The sequence below is a fragment of the Thalia democratica genome, chromosome 7 (genome assembly GCF_965202585.1).
Source record: "Thalia democratica chromosome 7, ktThaDemo2.hap1.1, whole genome shotgun sequence".
NCBI classification, from domain to species: domain Eukaryota; kingdom Metazoa; phylum Chordata; class Thaliacea; order Salpida; family Salpidae; genus Thalia; species Thalia democratica.
In genome coordinates this window covers 2,194,247-2,215,212 of record NC_139171.1, presented here as the reverse complement: position 1 = coordinate 2,215,212, position 20,966 = coordinate 2,194,247, and the positions used below count along the sequence as shown (strand labels likewise).

General features: G+C 25.8%; 1 protein-coding gene across 2 annotated transcripts; it reads right to left on the bottom strand.

Annotated features, from left to right (window-relative positions):
* Positions 1-125: 125 nt before the first annotated feature.
* LOC145840410 (DNA topoisomerase I, mitochondrial-like) lies at positions 126-13,596 on the bottom strand. Of its 2 annotated transcripts, none has more exons than XM_082947664.1 (19): positions 13,491-13,596; positions 10,508-10,575; positions 10,101-10,223; positions 9,668-9,720; positions 9,259-9,322; positions 8,740-8,908; positions 7,958-8,079; positions 7,522-7,644; positions 7,213-7,312; positions 6,851-6,938; positions 5,964-6,108; positions 5,124-5,267; positions 4,466-4,651; positions 3,696-3,764; positions 3,271-3,388; positions 2,443-2,570; positions 1,968-2,147; positions 1,497-1,567; positions 126-932 (listed from the first exon to the last, which is right to left on the bottom strand). In XM_082947664.1, exons 2-19 carry the CDS (start codon positions 10,547-10,549, stop codon positions 821-823), a joined length of 2,037 nt encoding a protein of 678 aa, XP_082803790.1. In that variant the 5' UTR covers positions 10,550-10,575; positions 13,491-13,596; the 3' UTR covers positions 126-820. The 2 variants fall into 2 exon arrangements, with proteins under 2 accessions (XP_082803790.1, XP_082803789.1); XM_082947663.1 differs by having other exon boundaries at positions 128-932; positions 9,668-9,735.
* Positions 13,597-20,966: the final 7,370 nt, after the last annotated feature.

The window sequence follows — 20,966 nt, the reverse complement described above, 5'->3', positions numbered from 1 at the left end:
CAATATATTGTTTGATGTAAGAAAACTTAATATAAATAAAAAGCAATATATTTACATTTGACAACTAAATTTAAGGCTGTACACTTTTTTAACATAAAAATTTTGTTTTTCTTTAGATTGAAAAATAATCAAAAAAACACAAAAACTTTTTCTGTTCAAAAGTTTAATATATTTAACTTGTTGTTATAAACTTAAAGTAGGCTTTTTGTACTTAAAAAGGCGCTTTTAATTTGTTTTCTGTAAAAAATACAACTTAAAATACGATGACAAACAAAAATAAATAGGTAATAAAATATGTTCAGGATTTTAAAATATATAAAAATAAACTCAAGTGATGCCTTCAACTTTCAAACAAATATAATAGAAATGCCTTAATTTTTTTTAGGCAAAATTATTCGACCTGAAACTATTTCAACTTAGTTCATTTGAAATAAAAGCTCAAAATTTAAATAAACTTTTTTTTTTGGGTTAATTTGAATTTTTAAAACTAGAAAATTAAGGGACACAATACAAGACCTTGTTACTAAAATACTAAAGGAATATTTTTTTCTTACTTCTATTTAAATGAATGTTTTAATTGTTAAGGTAGCTCAACAGATATCAAAAATTTAGTAATATATAACAACACTGACCTTAAAACTTAAAATTTTTATTCCATTTTACAAAACACATCAAAACCAAGTATCATTTTTCAGCCAATCACAAATAAATGAAATCAAAAATTTCAGCCAATAAAAATGTATCAATATCAACCAAAAACAAATATTATCCAATCATAATCAACAGTTTTAAACCAATGAGAACCGAGTATTTCGACCAATTAGAACTCGTATTCGTCATCGTCACCTTCTACCATGGCAACAGCCCAAGCAAATTTGTCGCGCTGGGTTTTGTTGTAACACTTCTCAATTGGAACGTTGAACTTTTTGCACCTTCAAGTTGAATATTGTTATATATATTAGCAATACTTTTTGTTATATTATTTTAAATTAGAAACAATAAAAAGCATCATGGCAGACTTCCCAAATGAACGTTTACCTTAAGTTTTACCTTTAAGCGTTTTAGAACAATAAACATCCCTTTATTTCAGACCGTCAGCATTGAAATCAAATTTTAAGTATTAATTTTAAAACCCAACACTTAACCTCTTAGACATAATCCCAATCTTTGACCCCAGTTGACTAACTATTGGTAGTGACTCAAAATCTACTTTGAAACAGGTGGATTCGACTGTTCTTTAAAACTTTAAGAAACATTAATTTGATCAACAACCTTTAACTTACTTATAGAACTATAATTTTATCATTACATGTTTAGGTCACCCTGAGTGCAAATATAAATCTTACTTATTCACAGTATTCAACAATCAGGGCTTTTATAATTTTCAATGATTCTTCTTGGCATTTGTGAATAACTTACTAAAATATTTTATAAAAAAAAATACCAAATATAATCAATATTTGCGTATACTTATAAATAAATGTATTAAAACAAACCACGCAACAGTAATTCTTGGATCCAAATAGTTAAGTTTTGAAGTTCCGAGCGCAATCTCCTTATTTTCTTCCTGTGAAAGTTAAAAAGTGGTCAGATTAGTCATGTACATAGTGAAATAAATTATTTCTAACTATTGTTAGGTTATTTTTAATATAAGTCACCTTTGTTTAGATTTGATTATGTAAGTTTCAAGTAACAGACATCTACAAGGTTTTTAATAAAATTATCATTGATTATTGAATTTTTTTAACACTTTTAACCTCAGCACATCATTATTTTTTTAATACTAACCCTAATTAACAAACTATTAGATTAATTGCACCATAACAACTACCATTTTGATTCAAGCAATAAATATGACCTTCAACAACAAAATTCCAAATTATCTTTTTTATATTCCTAAGCATAAAGTATGTTTAACAATTTTTAAGAAATCTTCTATTAATTTAAGTATTAATTACAATCCAAACCTTATCAGTCTGCGCGACTTCAAGCTTCTGAAGTTGTTCCTTCAACCTTTCAAGTTTTCTCTTTTTAGCTTCGTACTGTTTTCTCTTGCCATCCGACTTGCTTGCTTTGAAATCAGCCTTGGCCCGCTTCACTTCCATTATGCACTCTTGTATGTCATCGTTCTTCTTATTTATCTTGCCCTGAATTAAATATATTTAATGGATATAATTTGGTGACAATTTATTTATAATTACATGTCGACTACGTTTCAAAAATATTTGTTATCAAAAATTTACATTAGTTTAAAACACTTGGAGGTCATGTATTACGTCGCTTAAAAATGCTTTTTGCTGTTTTATACACATATCAAGATTGAAACTGGTGAGTGAAATTAGTGAACATACTGCTCAAAAAATTTAGGAGAAAAATCTTATTTCTCTCAAACCCAACATAACATTTATCATAAACTTTATATTAGGTCTCAAAATATATTACCTGCATTCTTTCCATTTGAGCAGAGAAGTTTTTAGGGGCAGCGCGTTGATGGTTACAAAGTACAGCAACGCTTCTGTTAGCTCTGTTGTAGCACAAAATCTTACTAGCTATTGATTCATCTTCATCAACTGTTTATTTGTATGTTTTTTCGTTATAGTTGGTTGAATACACAATTATAAGTTGAATTGTCATATTATTTTAGTTATAATTAGTTGTTAATATAATTGTAAGTTTTTTTCCTTTTTTTATATATACTCACAAGGAGCCACAAAGCTTTTATACTTTGAGTAGCACACTTGTAAGCAAAGTAGAAACATTAAAAAAATTGAATTAAAATTAATTTGCTTTAAAAATACATTTACTGTAAATTATAAAACAAAAAGGAACATTTTCAATGCAAGACAAAGCATATTTTGGACAGTCAAGAACAGTAGTTAATTTAATTTTTATATGTACTTATAATATGTTGAATAAATTTTATTTTTAAATACGGTGTATTTTGTTTAACACGAAGATATATTGATTACTTGATTTATCATTAATAACAATTGCTGTATTTCTTGTTTAAATTAATTCTAGTGTGATTGCAAAATTTTGAGAAACAGGAAATAACCAATCAATACTTTTCTATTCAACGCTTGGGTGTTGGTATAATCGTATTTCAATCAAAAATTCAAATATTTTTAACACAAGGTAGAATAATTTAACTTTTTGGGAGCTTATTTTTATTTGTTGAATTTATTTTTAGAACACAATATTTACTGATATGTAAAAATATTTCACATTGAACAATAACTATTTAAATTTAATTATTTTACAAACACTAACAGTCAGCAGATAGTTTATTCAGTTGATTTTGAAGAGTGATTGAAGCATTGTAAGTTCTGAATACTTTTGCTGTCAAACCTGGCATCAATTCTTGCAAGTATTTGTTCATAACTGTTGTCTGTATCATAAGTTGTTTATATAAATATACATTTAAAATAATCAAAAGAAATATCAAGTATCTACTGGAAAAATAACCATACTGCAATTAATAGAAATCTTAGTAAAAACATCCTTAATACTTCATAAAACAAAACATTAAAATTTATAGAATAAAGAAAAAATTTTTTGATAATGAAATGAAAAGCACACTTGAACTTGATATTTTGACTTCCGCATTCAAACTAAAATATATCATATAATTGCAACAAAATTTTGCAACTTATAAACTAATATTAACTTTTATTTTAAAAATAATTTAAACTAACAGTTAATCTGTCGAACAAATCATCAGGACCTTGTTTATTTTCCATGAACAACGTCAAGTTTTTGAACACCTGAAAAAATTATATTAAAATAAGTACAAAATAAATCTTGAAAATAAATTTTAAGTATAGCATCATAAACAAAAAAATATCTAAAAAGGTGGAACTACTTTGCATTAGTTCCTTAATATAAACTATACATAAAATAAGTTGGAAAACAATCTACTTACACCTGTTAACCAACAATTAGCTGTATTATTTGTCATATAATCGAAAACAATCTACTTACACCTGTTAACCAACAATTGGCATCGTTTGTCATATAATCGAGATGTTCCCTTGGGATGTTATTAACTTTGTGTTTCAATTAATTTGCTTTTTTAACTTATGAAAATAACTTCAGCTAAAAAACTAGCTTAATTCGTAAGTAAAAGGACAATAAATTTGTTCTTTATTGTAAGCTAACATTTATTGTTCTCTAAACAATGTAATACTTGAACATTTATTGTTGAACAATTACTACTATCAGTTTGAATGGGAGTGTAAATAGAAATATTAAATAAAAACAAATAATGATTTGAAACTAATTTAATGTTATAACGTGCTTTCAATAATCAATTTTGCGAATTGTAAAATCTTAAATGTTTGTGAAGTACAATTGTAATTTAAAAATATATAACCAAACAATCTATTAACATTGTATTTATTATACTGTCACTTTGAAACTGTTACTTTTTAAGATAATTGCTTGATAGTAGTAATGTGAAAATTACCTGTTTGATAACGGCGACCTTGTTGTAGTACCTGATGGAATCTTTACCCAGAAAATCGAACTCGACAACATAGTCAGATCCGTCCAAGTGTTTGTGGAGTGTTATGTGTTCGCACCTGAGTGAGCAGCAACCGACCGTATCTGCTGATTCGTCTCCGTCCTTTTCATTACCAGCACGAAGCGCCAACTGTAATTATTAATATTTTATTAATACTACTAATAATTAGTATATTATAAACTATACAGAATCTCATCCTAGTGATAAACTATAGCAAATACAAAACTTTTTCAATTAACTTACTAACATTAAGTAAAAACTTTTATGTAATATTAAAGGATATACTTCTGTATTGAAAACTGTTGAATGTCATTAGTGTTTAAGTATAGGATTAACTGAAGGTTAAATAATGAAGATACAAATACCATTCAAAATCGAAAGCAAATTGTTATATAACTAATTTTATCATAAGAATTAATTTTCAAATGTTATAAATTAACTATTAGTTTTATACAATTAACATCCACATTTGAATATGAAAACTTTACTGCTTGTGTTGACTTAATAGTAAATAATAGAATAGTAATTGGTAAATCTCATCATTTCATAGAAGTACAAACCTTATCAATGAAATTAATATATTATAAATACAATTGCAAACCTTGTCAATGAAGTAAAGAGCTACAGCGCGTTGTCTAATCATCATTTTAGGATTTTTGAGATCGATGACGTAATTGTCACGAATGTCTTTAACTTTATCCTTCAGTCTGCGAGCAACTTCGTACTTCTGGAAGTCTTTTTCTCCCTACAAACAAAACATTTATGTTTAATAATTTTAATTCAAACCTTGAACCATAAAAATTAAACATGATATGTTTAGGTTTAATAAATCAAACCTTAATCCTACTATTAGGGTTGAGCATGATGTATTTAAGTTTAATAAATACAAACCTTATTCCTACTATTAGGATTGAGCATAATATACGAATGTTTAATAAATACAAACCTTAATCCTACTATTAGGGTTTAGCATGATGTATTTAAGTTTAATAAATACAAACCTTAATCCTACTATTAGGATTGAGCATAATATACGAATGTTTAATAAATACAAACCTTAATCCTACTATTAGGGTTGAGCATAATATACGAATGTTTAATAAATAAAAACCTTAATCCTACTATTAGGGTTGAGCATGATGTATTTAAGTTTAATAAATACAAACCTTGATCCTACTATTAGGATTGAGCACAATATACGATTGTTTAATAAACACAAACCTTGATCCTACTATTAGGGTTGAGCATAATATACGAATGTTTAATAAACACAAACCTTGATCCTACTGTTTGGGTTGAGCATAATATACGCATGTTTAATAAACACAAACCTTGATCCTACTATTAGTGTTGAGCATAATATACGAATGTTTAATAAATACAAACCTTGATCCTGGAATTAGGGTTGAGCATGATATTTTTAAGTTTAATAAATACAAACCTTAATCCTACTATTAGGGTTGAGCATGATGTATTTGTTCTGCCCCTGAATGTTTTCAGTCCAAGTTACCAGCCAGGTAACCGTGTCGTCGTGTCTCACTTCTTTCCATCTGTGGCCAGCTGGTGGTTGTGGTACTTGTGAGTCCCTGTTGAAAATTATTAAATTATTAAATTATATATAATGATTATTAATAATGTGAGTCCCTGAATGGTGAAAGTTTGTTGAATGTTTAATGTTTACAAAGTTAAAATAATGAGTTACATAAAAAATGGTTTTTATTGTAAGAAACTTATGAATCTCAGTTGATCTATTATAAAATTTTTAAAAAATGTTAGACTCCCCTATGTCCTTTATTAACCGTCATGAACACACGAATTAAATTCAGTTTTACCAAAAAAATAGTTGCATCAATTTATTTACAACATTAAATGGGAATTTCAAAAAAATATTGATTTTATTTCCACTCGAAATTTTTAAATTAAAAGCAATTGACGTAAATAAATTGCAGTACAAATCGCAATGTTGAGCAAATGGATCACATCAATCAATAATTTATGGAAATTGTACAAACGTTAGGCTTTTATGTTTTTAAATGGAAGGTCAAATAAATTTAATATTTATTTGACTTCTTGAACAAATTATTTTTTTAACCGACTGAGAATACTCAATCTTGAATGTCATTTATTTATGGCACCACCTTTGAACACTTGTACATTGATTTATAATCGTGGTTGAAAATTTAATAGTTTCACAGTAGTTAAACATATATTTATGAAACTTTCATATATTACTATAAACTTGAGGCAGTTAATATAAATACCATCGGCCTAATTCTCTTAACAGACTTATTAATTTACATAGCCTAATTCTTCAACACAATAACTCACTTTGAGCAATTGATGATGACGTCCTCTGGCCTGATTCTCTTTTTCAATTTTCCCATCTTAGGGTGTTCCCCGCGACCCCTGAACAAACCTGTTGGTATATTATATGTTAAAATATATTTATATTACAATAAACCTAGGTGGTTCTAGTTATTTATAACAAGAAAGTTAAACAATTACATCACAATAGTAGACATGGCATTCAACATATGATTATTAAAAACCTGTTGATATAAAATATATCTATATAACATATTATTGTTTGAATTTGTTACAACAAACCTGGCGGTTCATAATAGCAATATAACACATAATTCGCCTAAATAATTTAACATATGATTAATTAACATCATATTAATACAAACCTGGAGGTTCAAGTTTAAAATTTCCAATTTTCTCCTTGTGGTGGTCCCAGTTGCAATATCCGTATTCTTCTATCATCGCTTCGTTCTTCTTTTTCTCTGCCTGATTGAATAATGTGATTTTATTTACACTTAACTAGATTATTACTTTACTTAAAGTGAACGTTTTATTTATTTAGATAAGTTCTTTCATGGTGACCTTCAGATTGCAATAACCACCAATTATGAACCAAATATTGTAAAAAGTAAACACTTATAATGTTTACGTGTCAACTACATAATATTTGAACAAAATTTGTTAAATCATCTTACTTGTTTCTCTTCCTTGGATCTTTCTTTTCTCAATTGGCTCTGCAGGAGAAAATGCTCGTGAACCTGCGTGAAGTCGCATTTTCCCAAATCAGTTATCTTCTTCTTTTCATCTGCCGTCATTTCCTAATAATTTTAATGTATTTATAATATTTTACTTTACAAACTAACTTTCTGCAGTCTCCTGTGAATTTAGTTAAAAAGACACAATTTTTTTCAAAAATGAAATAAGAGAACATCTTATTTAATTACCTATTTACAATTGTTAATTATCAAAACAAGTGGGTGATTAGTAATTCAAATTTTTGAAACTTATATGCTTTCAAACATAATACCAAGACTCAACATAGGAAGCCTTGATTAAAAGTTGTTTTCATAAAAAAAATTCAAGTTCAATTTTGTTCAACACTTGAAAACTTGTATTAACAATAAAACAAACTTTTCTCCAATCGTGAAAGAAGTTCCTGTTGAAGTCTTCTTTTGTCACGTAATCGTGGTTCAGCATCTTGGCGTAGAAAGTCATCACTTCTTCCGCATTCTTTGATAAGTCAATTGGGTTTCCTGTTGAAATGATTTGTTTAGAAAAAGTATAACAATCAAACAGTTTAAGTCATTATTTATTATTAAACAGGTGTGGTCAATCAAAAACACTTGTATATTCAAACTTTTTTATTCCATCCTGAAAGTTTCAGGAAGTGATATGTTACAATTTTTATTTACTCACAAAAAATACTAATTCTATTATTTTGTTTTAATATTATTAAGTAGAGGTATGTAAGATGCAAATATTCATATATAATTTTCAAAATGTTTACACTTAATCTTAATATTTTCAGAAGTTTAAATTGGTACAAATATTTATTTATCATTTTTAATACCTTCATATCTTATTCTGATATTTTCAGGAAGTAATATGTAAAATCAAACCTTTATACTTCATCTTAATATTATCAGGTAGTAATATGTAAAATCAAACCTTTATACTTCATCTTAATATTATCAGGTAGTAATATGTAAAATCAAACCTTTATATTTCATCTTAATATTATCAGGTAGTAATATGTAAAATCAAACCTTTATACTTCATCTTAATATTATCAGGTAGTAATATGTAAAATCAAACCTTTATACTTCATCTTAATATTATCAGGAAGTAATATGCAAAATCAAACCTTTATACTTCATCTTAATATTTTCAGGAAGTAATATGCAAAATCAAACCTTTATACTTCATCTTAATATTTTCAGGAAGAGGTATGTACGGTGGTGCAAACACTGGTCCTTTGTGCTCGAGAAATCTCCATCTTCTACCTTCAGGTAATTTCTCCCCGTTATTTTCTTCCCACCATTTCCACTTTTCTACAGGTTTTTCTTCCTTCTTTACTTTTGGCTGTTAGTTTAAATGAATAAAATATTTTTTATTTTATTAACAACAGATAAGTTTATCTTTTCCTTATTAATTTTTAGCAGTTAGCTAAGTAAAACATACTTTTGGTTGATGAAAATTAACATTAAATACTTAATTATCTTCCATTTTATTTACATTTTTTTATAGTTTAATTAGTGTAAATTGTGAAAATGACACTTAAAATAACTTTTTTATCAATATCAGCTTAAACTTCAAATTAAGAAAATTTGATCAACTATTTCACCAATGAAACAAAATTAAAGTTTAGATAAAAATTTAGAAACAAAAATAAAACTTACACCAAAACTTATAAAGTATTAAAAAAAACCAACCTTGGGTCCACCTTTTGGAGTAACACCTTTGCGCTTTGCTGCTTCTTTTGGTTCTTTCTTAACTCTAATAATGATAATTAAAATTAAAACAAAAACTTTTAAGAATCGTTAACATTACAACTTTGAAGCTCTTAGTAAGTCTAAGTGAAGTTTTAGTAAGAGGTATGAACTGATTAAAACCATTATTGTTGTATTCGATACAAATAAGCTTTATGATAAATGGATATGTCTTGTAACTGCAAGTTCTATTCTATGGTTAACTAATCACTTTATGGAAAATTTAAGTTTTACTAACTTAAATGCTGGTTATAGATTAAATTGATAACATGATATCATTCAAGAAAATTAGTTACCCTTATAATATCAATATATTGTTTATCCTTTTACAAACTGATACAAAATAACTAACTTGCTGGGTGTTTTCTGACTTGATGGTTCTGATTTTATTTTCTTTGGATCGTTCTTTATCGAATCACCCTGTGCAAATAAAAATTTATCTGCTCATAATACATTATTCACACTTTTCAATAAACATTTATTTTATGAAACAAAGGGTGTTGATGTAACAAGTGCAGTTTTTGGGGGAATTCATTATGAATAAAAATATAAAATGTGCTGAAAATGTCACTTTTTTTATATTTCTTAAAGTTAAAATTATTCTATCAACAAATGTCTACATTTTTTTGATTAGGGATTTTTATAAATTTGGTTGTCAAAAGTTATTAATACATTAATAAATCTAAAAACAGTTAAATTTACAATTAAATAACAAACAACAATCTATCTCCTGAATTATTTAATTAAATAACAAAATAATTATATAATATTTATATAAAACTCACATGCCCGTGGCCATTTGAAGTTGATTCTCTTTTTGGTTCTTTTTTAACTCTAATTTTGTGACCATCTTTGTCACGGAGTGGTTGACCATCTGGTCCTAACACATACTTGTTTGGGTTGTATTGCTGTAAATAAAATAAATAAATTTAATATCCTAGCAGATTGGACTGGTTGGCTTTAAGAATATTTCAAATATTCATTTACTTATAAAATCTTCTATTTGGTTATTTTTGTTATAGAGTTTTAATAAAATAAAAATTTGTTTTAAGTTTAAAAGATTAATGAAAGTTTTATCAATATTTATACTATAAATAACTAAATAAAAAACAAGAAATTTTTTTGGAATGTTTTAAGACAAACTTGTTAGTTCAAACTTGTAAACTCAAAAAATTATATTTAAATAATTTACCTTTTTGTTTTTCTTCTGCTTATGTCCATTTTCACCGTCCATTTTTTATTTGGTAAGTTATAATGTTTCTGTGAATATTTATTATTTTTAATTAAGCAATCAAGGTTATTTATAATATTTATAAACATTTGTAAACTGTATTTACTAATATTTTGAATTTTATTGTTGGATAAGTTATGTTTCTGTGGAACAAATTTAAATATTCTTCTCATTTTAAATTAAATAATTAGGGTTATAGGGGGTCCACCATAACTTTTACAAATTGATCTTATTTTGTAGAGTTTTATCTGAGCTATCATACATTTGTAGACGCTTAAAAAAATCAAAGCTAACCTTTTTAGGTAAGCTAACCAAGTCTGTGCGCTTTAATGGAAAAGGCAAACCAAAAAACAGACTATTTCACTAAAAATTAATCATTTCCTTCACTTTCAATCTTCTACAAATTTTTACATAGATTCCATTACTAATATTTAAATAAATTCAATGCAGGATTTTTTTTAATTTTGAAAAATAAAAATTAGTATTAAAAAATCAAATCTTTTTTTTAATTTAAGTTTTTAATGTTTTTAAAATTGCAACTTTGAAAGTCTTTTAAACTATAAAAAGTATGCCTCCTGAAAATTTATGGTTTTGAGCTCAAATAATCAAGAAGATAGATTTTTAGTGATTTTGTTAAATCTGAGAAAATTGACTCAGAAAATTTGTGGTCTATAGATTTGTATCAGAGACTAAAATCAGAATATCTCATGAATTATGTAAAACTATCAAACTCTTTAAAACGTGGCTTTTAGTTTACAGTAGAACCTTTCATATAGGAGTCAATGTTGGACTCCTTAAATTGCATCTAAATCAAATACATTTATTAAAAATCTTTAAAAAACTGTCTTGATATTTTTTTTAATCTTACAACTATCTTGAGTCTTTTTAAAAAACAAAATTATCCAGAGTTTTAAAATAAATTCAAAAACAGATTGAGTCATCCTGAAATTTTGAAAAAATTCATCTGGTGTGGCAACCCTGATTAAAAAACATACTACCAATGAGCAAAAAAAAAGTAATTCTTTGTTATTAATGGTTTCTCCAATATTATCCTTTTTCAGTTGAAATTTTCATAGTTTTCAGTACAGAAGCCTTGTCAAAAGTCTAAATATGTTACCTGCATGGTCACAATTGGGGTTTTTTAAATGCTAATGGTAGTTATGCGAACTTAGCTCTAAAGCTTATAAAGTTTTGATTTAAATTAAAAGTTCATGCTCAAGAAGTTAAGGGTTTGAGGAGTAGATCGATTTTTTTTTCAACTTATTTATTTGGTAGTTTTAATAAATAAGTTGCTTTTTACAGGCTTTTGAAATTCAAAAGTATTATGAAATTGGTTATATCAGAGTTCAATAAGCTCCTTATGGGAGGATAAACCTAAAACAGCAAATAATTAAATCACTAAAAGTTTATCTCATCCTCAGTTTTTTGAGATAAAGAACTCAAATTTCCTAAGTTCCTTGCAGTAATTAGAGAATTCTTTATAAAGAAAAATTTCCATTTTTTGTTTGTAAAAGTCAAGTTCTCAATTTTTTCAAATTCATTACAACAAAATTTTCTTAATATTGCAAGGAACATTTTCTGAAAATTTGAGGAGTTAACTTAATTAAACCTGGTAGGAGATTTAAAATGGTCCACCACAAACCAAAAAAGTCAGTTCCTGAGTTTTATGATTGTTATAGTTCATCCTGTGTTGTTCTAATAATTTTTTCAAAAACAGTGGGAATTCAAAAATGATAGGAACTCAATAAATTCAAAGGGCATCTAATACGTAGTCAATTGTAAATAATGTTTTAATATAAGAAGAGCAATATTTTTAAAACCAAACTTTACTTTCACTTGAATGCAAACTTTGAAATTTTAAGTGTGCATAGAATTGTTTGAAACTTTTGATTTAAGAAAAAAAAGGTTTTACACCCTAACAAGCTTAAATGAGCAAAATAATAAAAAATTGGTAAGATTTAAATTTGTTTAAGCTGTTTAAACAATTACTTTACCTGTGAAAAAAAAATGAAAAAAATTGCTTAAAACAATACAGACTTGATTGATATAACCATAAAAAATGAAATCATTTGATTTTAGACTTTATATTATAACATTAACCTAGTTTTGAATATAATAATTATATAGCTTTCAAAAATGTGAATATATAAAAAACTTATCTTAACTAATGTCTGAACAGTTGGATAAAACAGTTTTAAAATATTCATAAACTATTATATATTAAATGTATAGAGAATTTTAAGTCTATTAAGAGTTTAAACAAACATAAGTTAAGAGAAACATGTTTCCAAGTACTAAGATTGTAAGAGGGTTTAATATTATCAACTCAATTATAGATGTACATGTCAATTTAATTTTGAATGAAAGTAATATGGATAAAAATTTAAACATCAAATCACATTTGGTTTAGTACTATTTATTATTTGATTTATTTTTATTTATTCTTATACTTATGACATCCTGACCCACCTCACCCAATACTTAAAATTTAGAAAACAATTAAAAATATTGTTTTAAAGAAGATGAGTATAATATTATTTATTAATGGCAATTATATTGCATAAATAGGTGAGATTTTGATTAAAATAATTATTTTTAAAATCATGAAAACAAAAACGTTTGTTTATATTTTTATTTATCTACCAAGGATTTATGATACAAAATAAAATTTACTTATTAAACTTTTTTGAGGATTTTAACTTAAAAGAAGTACACAAATGGCTGATTTTAAAATGAAGACAATAAAAGTTAAATCCAAATTAAAAACTTACGTGTTTTAAACCATGTCTTAAAATTTTGAAGCTGTCTTTGTAATACTTAATTAACCAAAAAAGAATTAATATTTAATTATATAAAGTAAGATTGGAATTTAAAATTTTACAAAATTATTTTTGAAAAAATAAAACTAATAATTTTTTTTTCAAATATTTTTTTTTAAACTAACCTGTTATCTCAACAGATGCTTAAAATTAAGCTGTGGAAATTTTTTCAGGTTAATTTTTTTGTTTTCAATGATTTCTTCAGTAATTTGGCTTGAAAAAGTACTTAGTCATTTTTGTCACTTCCAACTGAAGGCTGTGATTAGTTAAGTTTCACGCGCATGCGCGTGGACTTCAAATTTTTTCAACGTATACAACTTCTATAATTTTCGACCAGTAGCTTTAAAATATTTGGAAGTACAATTATTTTCTCGAAATCTAGGTTTAAGGATTTTCTCTATCGAAATTTTTATTAAAACGAGTCAAATTAAAGTTTTTTAAGGATAAACTGTTTAAAAACAGCATTTTAAGTCAGATTTGCGAAATATTCAAAAGTAAAAGTATTCTATTTATAGTGCATTTTGAGTAAACGGTTTTCTGTTTCTACAAAATTTGATTCTCGACCCCGCTCGAGTATTTATTTGACTAATTTTCATTGAAATTTCATTGAAACTGCTCTTTAGGTAAATTCTGATAAAAAACAACATTTTACAATCTTTCATCCTCTACAAGACAATAAAAGGTACCCGTTGTGTGCGACTCGATAACCAAAAGGTTCTTTGTTCACCAGGTCCTAGAACCAAATAGTTTGAGTGCCTTTTTTTTCGTTTACCTGTAAGTAATAAAACAGTGGCAAATTTTGTAAACTAAAAATATACTAATATATATTTGGTAGAATCGCCTATGACAAATCTACATACATAAGAGCCAAAAAACAATTTTAGCATTAAAAATACAGCTATGAAGTCTCGACTCTCGAGCTTTATAAATACAGTCAAAATCTTATAATTTCATGCTATTACTAAATAACTTTTACTTTTATACATATGCAAATGTTTAAACAGAGTGCTTAAAGTTGTACAAAGTACAAACTCTAATACTTGTTGCTGGAGACGTAATTTCCATATTTAACTTGTTGTAAATCTAGCTGTTCTAAAGATATATTTTAAGTTTTTAAGCTTACAGCAGTTCATCAATTTTTTGTAGTGTTTATCATCAGAAAATCAGTAAATAACAGAACTGCAATTAAGCCAAAGGTTGCTTAAAAAACATGCCGATATTTAAAAAATATTCTTATATTCGTACATACAAAACTTTTTTTTTTAAATATATCATTCTATATGTAAGTCTTGAAGTATAAGTTTACCATTTGGATAGTTTAAACAGTGTAGTTATATGTAGGTACTTGTAGAAAATAAAAAGTTTGTTTTTAAGTAACGAATGTCAAAGATTGTTTGTATCATTTTGGTTCGGTCAAAATTTAAGTACTTAGTCTTAATTAATAAAAAAAAGTGTATTTTTCAAAAACAAACTGAGAAAACTTTTTACTTGAATGAGTGAATAAGCAGGCTAATAAGTTTTCTAAGTTTTGGCAAAAGAATTTTTTATTGATTTTATTTACGTATTTATTAATTTTGTCATACTTATATATAAATAAATTTCGTTTTATTAATTCGTTAAAATTTCAAATAAAGTTGTAATAGCAGTAAGCTTCCTTATTGGTAAAGTTTGCGATTAAACTAACAAATAAAGTTGTTATTCAATATTGTTTATTGTATTTTTATAAAGAAAAAACAATGTATCTTAGAAATAAAATTAGGTAAATTAAGTTCATTATTACTTTACTCTGTTACTAAGTGCTCCAAAATTAATGTTACAATTTATTTAAACAACAATAATTTTTATTGTTAAAAAAAAATTAATAAAAAAAATTATAATGAACTTTACTCGCTATTAAACAATTTGAAATTTTTAATTAACAGCATTATTTATTTATTCAAGTTCATTAATTTGGTATTTGTATACTTTTAAATGAGTCTAACAAAATTAAATTTTTAGATTAATCTAAAAGTTCTTTAATTTAAAACTTTAAATTAGTTGAATTAACTTAAACACAAAGATTAAAGTCTTTTCACCAAAAAATAAAACTTAATATAAATCTTAGTTAAAATACATTTTTGAAAATGTATTTTTAAGTCAAGTTTTTTTTTTCTTAAAAAGGCACAAACCGTAGCTTGCTAATGTTTTATGTAGGTCATTAAGCCAAAATACTATTTGTATTTAAGGTTATGCTTAAAAACAATTATTTTAACTAGTTTTCTTAACTATATTTCTTTAACAGCTCAATAAAAGGTTTATTAGATAGTGTCATTCAAACTTCTATTCATTACTATTGTGTTATTTAAAAATTAAGCTTTTCTAAGTTTAAAAAACGTACTAATATTTTCTCATTTTAACTAATATATTTAAGAATAATCTAACTACAAATAACCAAAAGGTTCTAAGTGCACCAGGTCCTAGGACAAAATATTTTAAGCACTGTTTTTTTGTAGTTTAATAAACTATGCTTAATTCACTTTTATTTTAATAAAATCATGTTTTTTGTGACTTTTGAACGGATCTGTTAATTTAGCAATAAGACAACTTCTAAATATCTCTTTAAATTTAGATAGTTGATTTAATACAAATATAAAACGTTTGATCCATAGAATTCTAAAAGGTCTATTGTATAAAACAAAACATAACTGTAAGCAACAAAATACAAAAAGTTTAGAATAAAGTAGGGCCTAGATCTTTTGTATACTGTTAAACATAAATATTCTCATTACTACACAACATGTTGACTTGTTAAGAAATATCTAAAACAATTCAAATATAAGCGAGTACTAGCTATTGAAAAACTCACTATACTTAAAAAACTAATTTCTGACACAAAATTTTTTACCTTAAGATATTATGATTTAGTTCAAAAAAATAAATCTATGATACACTTAACAAAAATAAAAAACAAAAAAACTCAGATATACAAAAACGTATAAGTTTAATAAAATAATATTTTTGACTTAATGAATATTTTATCATTTTCTTCACGTCTTTTAGGCGGGCACTCAACTACAATCGCTAGGTGTTTCTTCATACTTTGAATCCTTTTGCTAAAATTTTTTTTAAGACAGATTGGCTTGGAAATAAAGTTTATTTGTACTTAACTGTTGTTCTTGCTTTTATTTCTTTAACTTTTTGTCAAAGATTTTGATATACTTTGTCATTTGCATCTAATTTTGTGTTTGCTGGTTACGTTACCTACAAAATAACAAACTCAAATACTTGCTTAATCAAAAAAAGAGTTGTAAACCCAAACAAACGAGCATAAATAAATTATTAGGTTAATGTTTTCGCAGGGTATTGTTAACTGTACTAAAAATTTTAAAAGTCTGTATCAAAAATTTTTTAAACGTAGATTAAAACTTACTACTCAAATAAAATAATACAAACCTTATTTATTTTGTTTAAGTCAGTTTTAGAATGTCAAGTAGAACTATTAGGAGGCTGCATATTTTTGTTTGTTGAATTACTAGGAGCCATGATTTGTAGTTATAAGATGTATATAAAAAAAAACTATCAACTTATTGTATAAAAACTTATTAAAACCACTGATTTAGTTTGTTAATGTAGAATTGTACTTGAAAATTAAAACCTGAGACTTATAAGAAAATAATTCCAGGTAAAATTCCATTTTTCCTTTGTACGCATGAGCAGTAAAGAAGCCACAGTGACGTCATAATTTGAAACTAGATGTTTTTAATGGTAGTTTTTTGAGTAATCTTGTTGGAGGGGCCATAGCTTTTTTAATTTCTTTAAATGGGGGCTTTTGAAAAAAAGTTCGGGAAAGCCCGGTAGAGATATTTTGCTGTATTATCACTTTACCTCATTTGCAGATGTGACAATACAGCGAGAAATTCAATAACTTTCTAAACTCTTTCTCTTATTTGCAGATGCTAAAATTTTTGGAATGGTATTGTTAATATACATTCAAACAAGCAGACTCGTACTTATTTCCTTAAAAAAAGCTCTAAATAATTCCCAAACTGAAATTTCTTCGAGAAGTTTAACTGCTTTATTGAATTTTAAAAGTATACATGGTACAAAAAACATTTTTTTCTACATTATCATATTTTTTATAGATAAAACCGAAATTAAACTTTTTTTTAGGGTTCCACAAAACTACCTGTTTTAACCCTAATGAAATTAATCACCCTGATATTTCTGAACATAAAAGTTTCAGCTAAATAATTGTAACAGCAAAAGTTCTTATACTAAACACAGTAAAACTAAGTATATCAAATTAAAGCCGTAGTTAAAATAGTAAAAAGCATGTTAAAATGAAACTATTTAAAAAGATTTTTAATTTTTTTGCCCACTTTTTTTATACAAGCCTAAACAACATTTAGATTTGTAGTTAAAATATTCAAAGGTTTCAGAAAAGCTTTGAATGTAAGTTTTAAACAAAATAGTCTTAAATAAAAACAAAATTTAGAACAAATCGCGGTTTTCTCTATAATCATTTTCAAAGATTGCGTAGAAACTAAAAACTGAGGAAATGAAAAACCACCATTTAATGGAAAAATAAAATATGTCAAGTCATCTTGTTAAGGAAAATCTACAAACAAGATAACATTTTAAAGTTAATCAACTTCTTAAAAGAAAAATCTTGTATATAATTTTTTCTTTCTGAAAACTTAAAAGCAATAAATCTGCCAAACAATCAAGGATATAGTACACTCTGAAAAACCAAGTTTTTGTAATACTATTTTGATCATAAATGTGTATTTGAAAGCTTTTGACAAAAGGTTTCAACTTCTATTTTGACAAAATACTGTTTGGACTCTTGGCGTTCTTCTTTACAAAAACAAATTCATGTATAAGCAGTATATTAAAAATATTGCTACAAATATGACAATTTTTTCATGAACTAAAAACATATTTGGGCGTTAAAATGTTGATTGATACGCCTTGAGATAAAATTAAGTCAAAAACACTCTGAAAACCTAGCATTTGATATATTGTTATTTTTAATAATAATGTTTCCATCCAGGTAAAAGCACAGTTTGGAAACTAGGCATTCTACTACATAGTATGATAGTTTCTTTTAATAATTTCATCAGTAAATATCGATAAAAGCAATGAAGTAGAGGTATGTGGTGTACAGTTCGATAACCGAAAGGTTTTTTTGTACACCAGGTTCTTAGATCAAAATTTTTTTTTATCCTTCAATAAACAACATATATATAAACATTATTTCCAGAACTATGTAAAAAAGAAGTCAATATTGGTCAATTTAAATAAAGGAAAATCTATAATATTTTAAAAGTTTTTCAATAAATTCAAAAAGAGAGGTGATAGTAATAAAAAACTGAAGACAACTTTTTAAATACTTGAGAGTTCAATCGAACTAGTAAAGAACTTATAAGCTGTAGTAAGTTTTTAATTATTTACGTAAAAACTATAGATGAAATTTGTAATAAATGATGATGAAAATTTGTATCGATTATGACATAAAATAAATCACGGATAAACTGTCAGAAATAAGAAAGTATAAAATTTTCAAACCAAAAACATACTTTGTTTGAAAAAAATGCCTTGATGTAAACAAACAAACAGGAATGCTAAGACACATCTTTAATGTAAAAAAAGTTTTTAATGAATTATTGATAGTATCATCATACTTCTTGATTTATTGTTTTTTTGTGATAAAGTTTTACTTTTCTAACGGTTTTAACAATTCACAGAGCATCTGTAGTTGATTATATAAACATATCATTTATAGTTTAATCTGTTGAAAAACAAAAAAATGTTAATTCCTTTTGTTGTTCATTTGCTAAATTGTACTAAATTATTTAAATTAGTTAAAGAATTGTTTTTTCTGAAAGATACAATGATTTTCAATTTCAGAAGGAAAGCCAAGCATACCAAATTAAAGGTAAAAACATGAGCATTTAAAAGCAATTGAGAATATTTTTAATTTGTGATAAATGAAATAATGAAAACAGTAAAATAAGAATCAGCCAAAGTTTATTACAAACTTTTTCGTATACTAAAAAGTTTGTCAAAGTTTGAAAAAGTTAAGCAAAGTACTTGAACAAAGATAAAACTTAATTATATAGAATCATTAGTAGAAAAGAAAAATAAATGAAAATGTAAAGAAAAGTGACAATGAAGATAATGATTAACTTTTGAGTGTAGATTATTATTTCAAATATTTGCAGAAAACAAATTTGTTTGTAATAATGAAATACTGTTGATAAAAAATCTGACTTTAGTGTACAACTTTAACTGAAAAAGCCAGAACTTTCCGTAGATTAAAACTCCAGAAAAAGTATCTGCAGTCTAAAACAAAGATTTTGAAAAACTGCTCGAAAAATTAAATTAGTATTAAAGATGCTGAAAGAAGACATAAAGCTGATGAACAAAATCAGTTATTCCAAATTAATTGAAAAAAATAACTTTGATTTGAAACAAAAAGATGAAGCCTAATAAAACTAAGCAAGAAAGTTAGTTGCTCATTACAAAATTAAGTATAAATATACAGAATATTCAAATAAAAAAAGAGAATATTTAAAAAAGAAATGAAAAAAATCAATGAAAATTTAAGAGAAAACTGGTAAACTGTTCTTTCAGAATTCTTTTACCGATTACTGTTTCAGAATATTTTGGAAATTTTACTTCTTGATAGACCATTATTGAAACAATTATTGTAGAAGTAAAATTCTGTGGCTTTTAATAAAGTTTATTTTAGCAATTGCTTTAACAAAACTTTTACATAAATAAAAACATTTAGAAATTACAGAAGTTGCTAAAGTATGTAAAACATTATTTCGACTATTACGTCACTATAAAACTACGAAGTTTAAAGCTGTTTAGTTTCAATTTAATCTTATAAACTATATAGCCAGGGGCCACAACCTTTTGTAAATCTTCTGAAGTCCATTTTTCTTTAAAAAGGTGCTCGCGGGCAGCAAAAACAAAAAACTGTCCTCTGTTCATATGAAAAATGGTAGTATTTATCATAAAAATACTGGTTCAAGCCTTGCCTTTCTGCATATTTGACCCGCCCCACAATTGTCGATGTCATAGGATATTGACTAGTAAGGGGGTGGAAAAGTAATTAATTATTAAAGGGTATATTTAACACATGTATGGCAGTTATTTTTGAATTTATACGAAGTGGGTAATCATGAAAACTAGTTAAGGAATGAAAAATTTTAAAATTTTTATAATAAAATATACTCTTTCTTTCTCGTGAGTAAATTTTACTGCCTATTTCAGCTCACATTCGCTTGTATGTGCTTTTTTGAATTAAAAAAAAAGTTTTTCAAAAATACTTTAGCCTGCAAAGACTTTTTTCAATAAATAAATATTGAATTTCCGAATTATGCGATCTAATCGGACTTTGCTCAACAAGCTTGAATCTCTTCATGATGTTAATGAGTTAGGCTTATATAGGCATGATGGCCTTATTATTAAAGAACAAAGAAACAACCAAGATTTATAAAACAAAAAATACTCAAAGACATCGGTTTTGAAACGACAATAGATACTGGTGCGACCAAATGCAGCTTTGTAGGTGTAACATTAGAACTTGCAAACAATGAATACATTGGCAT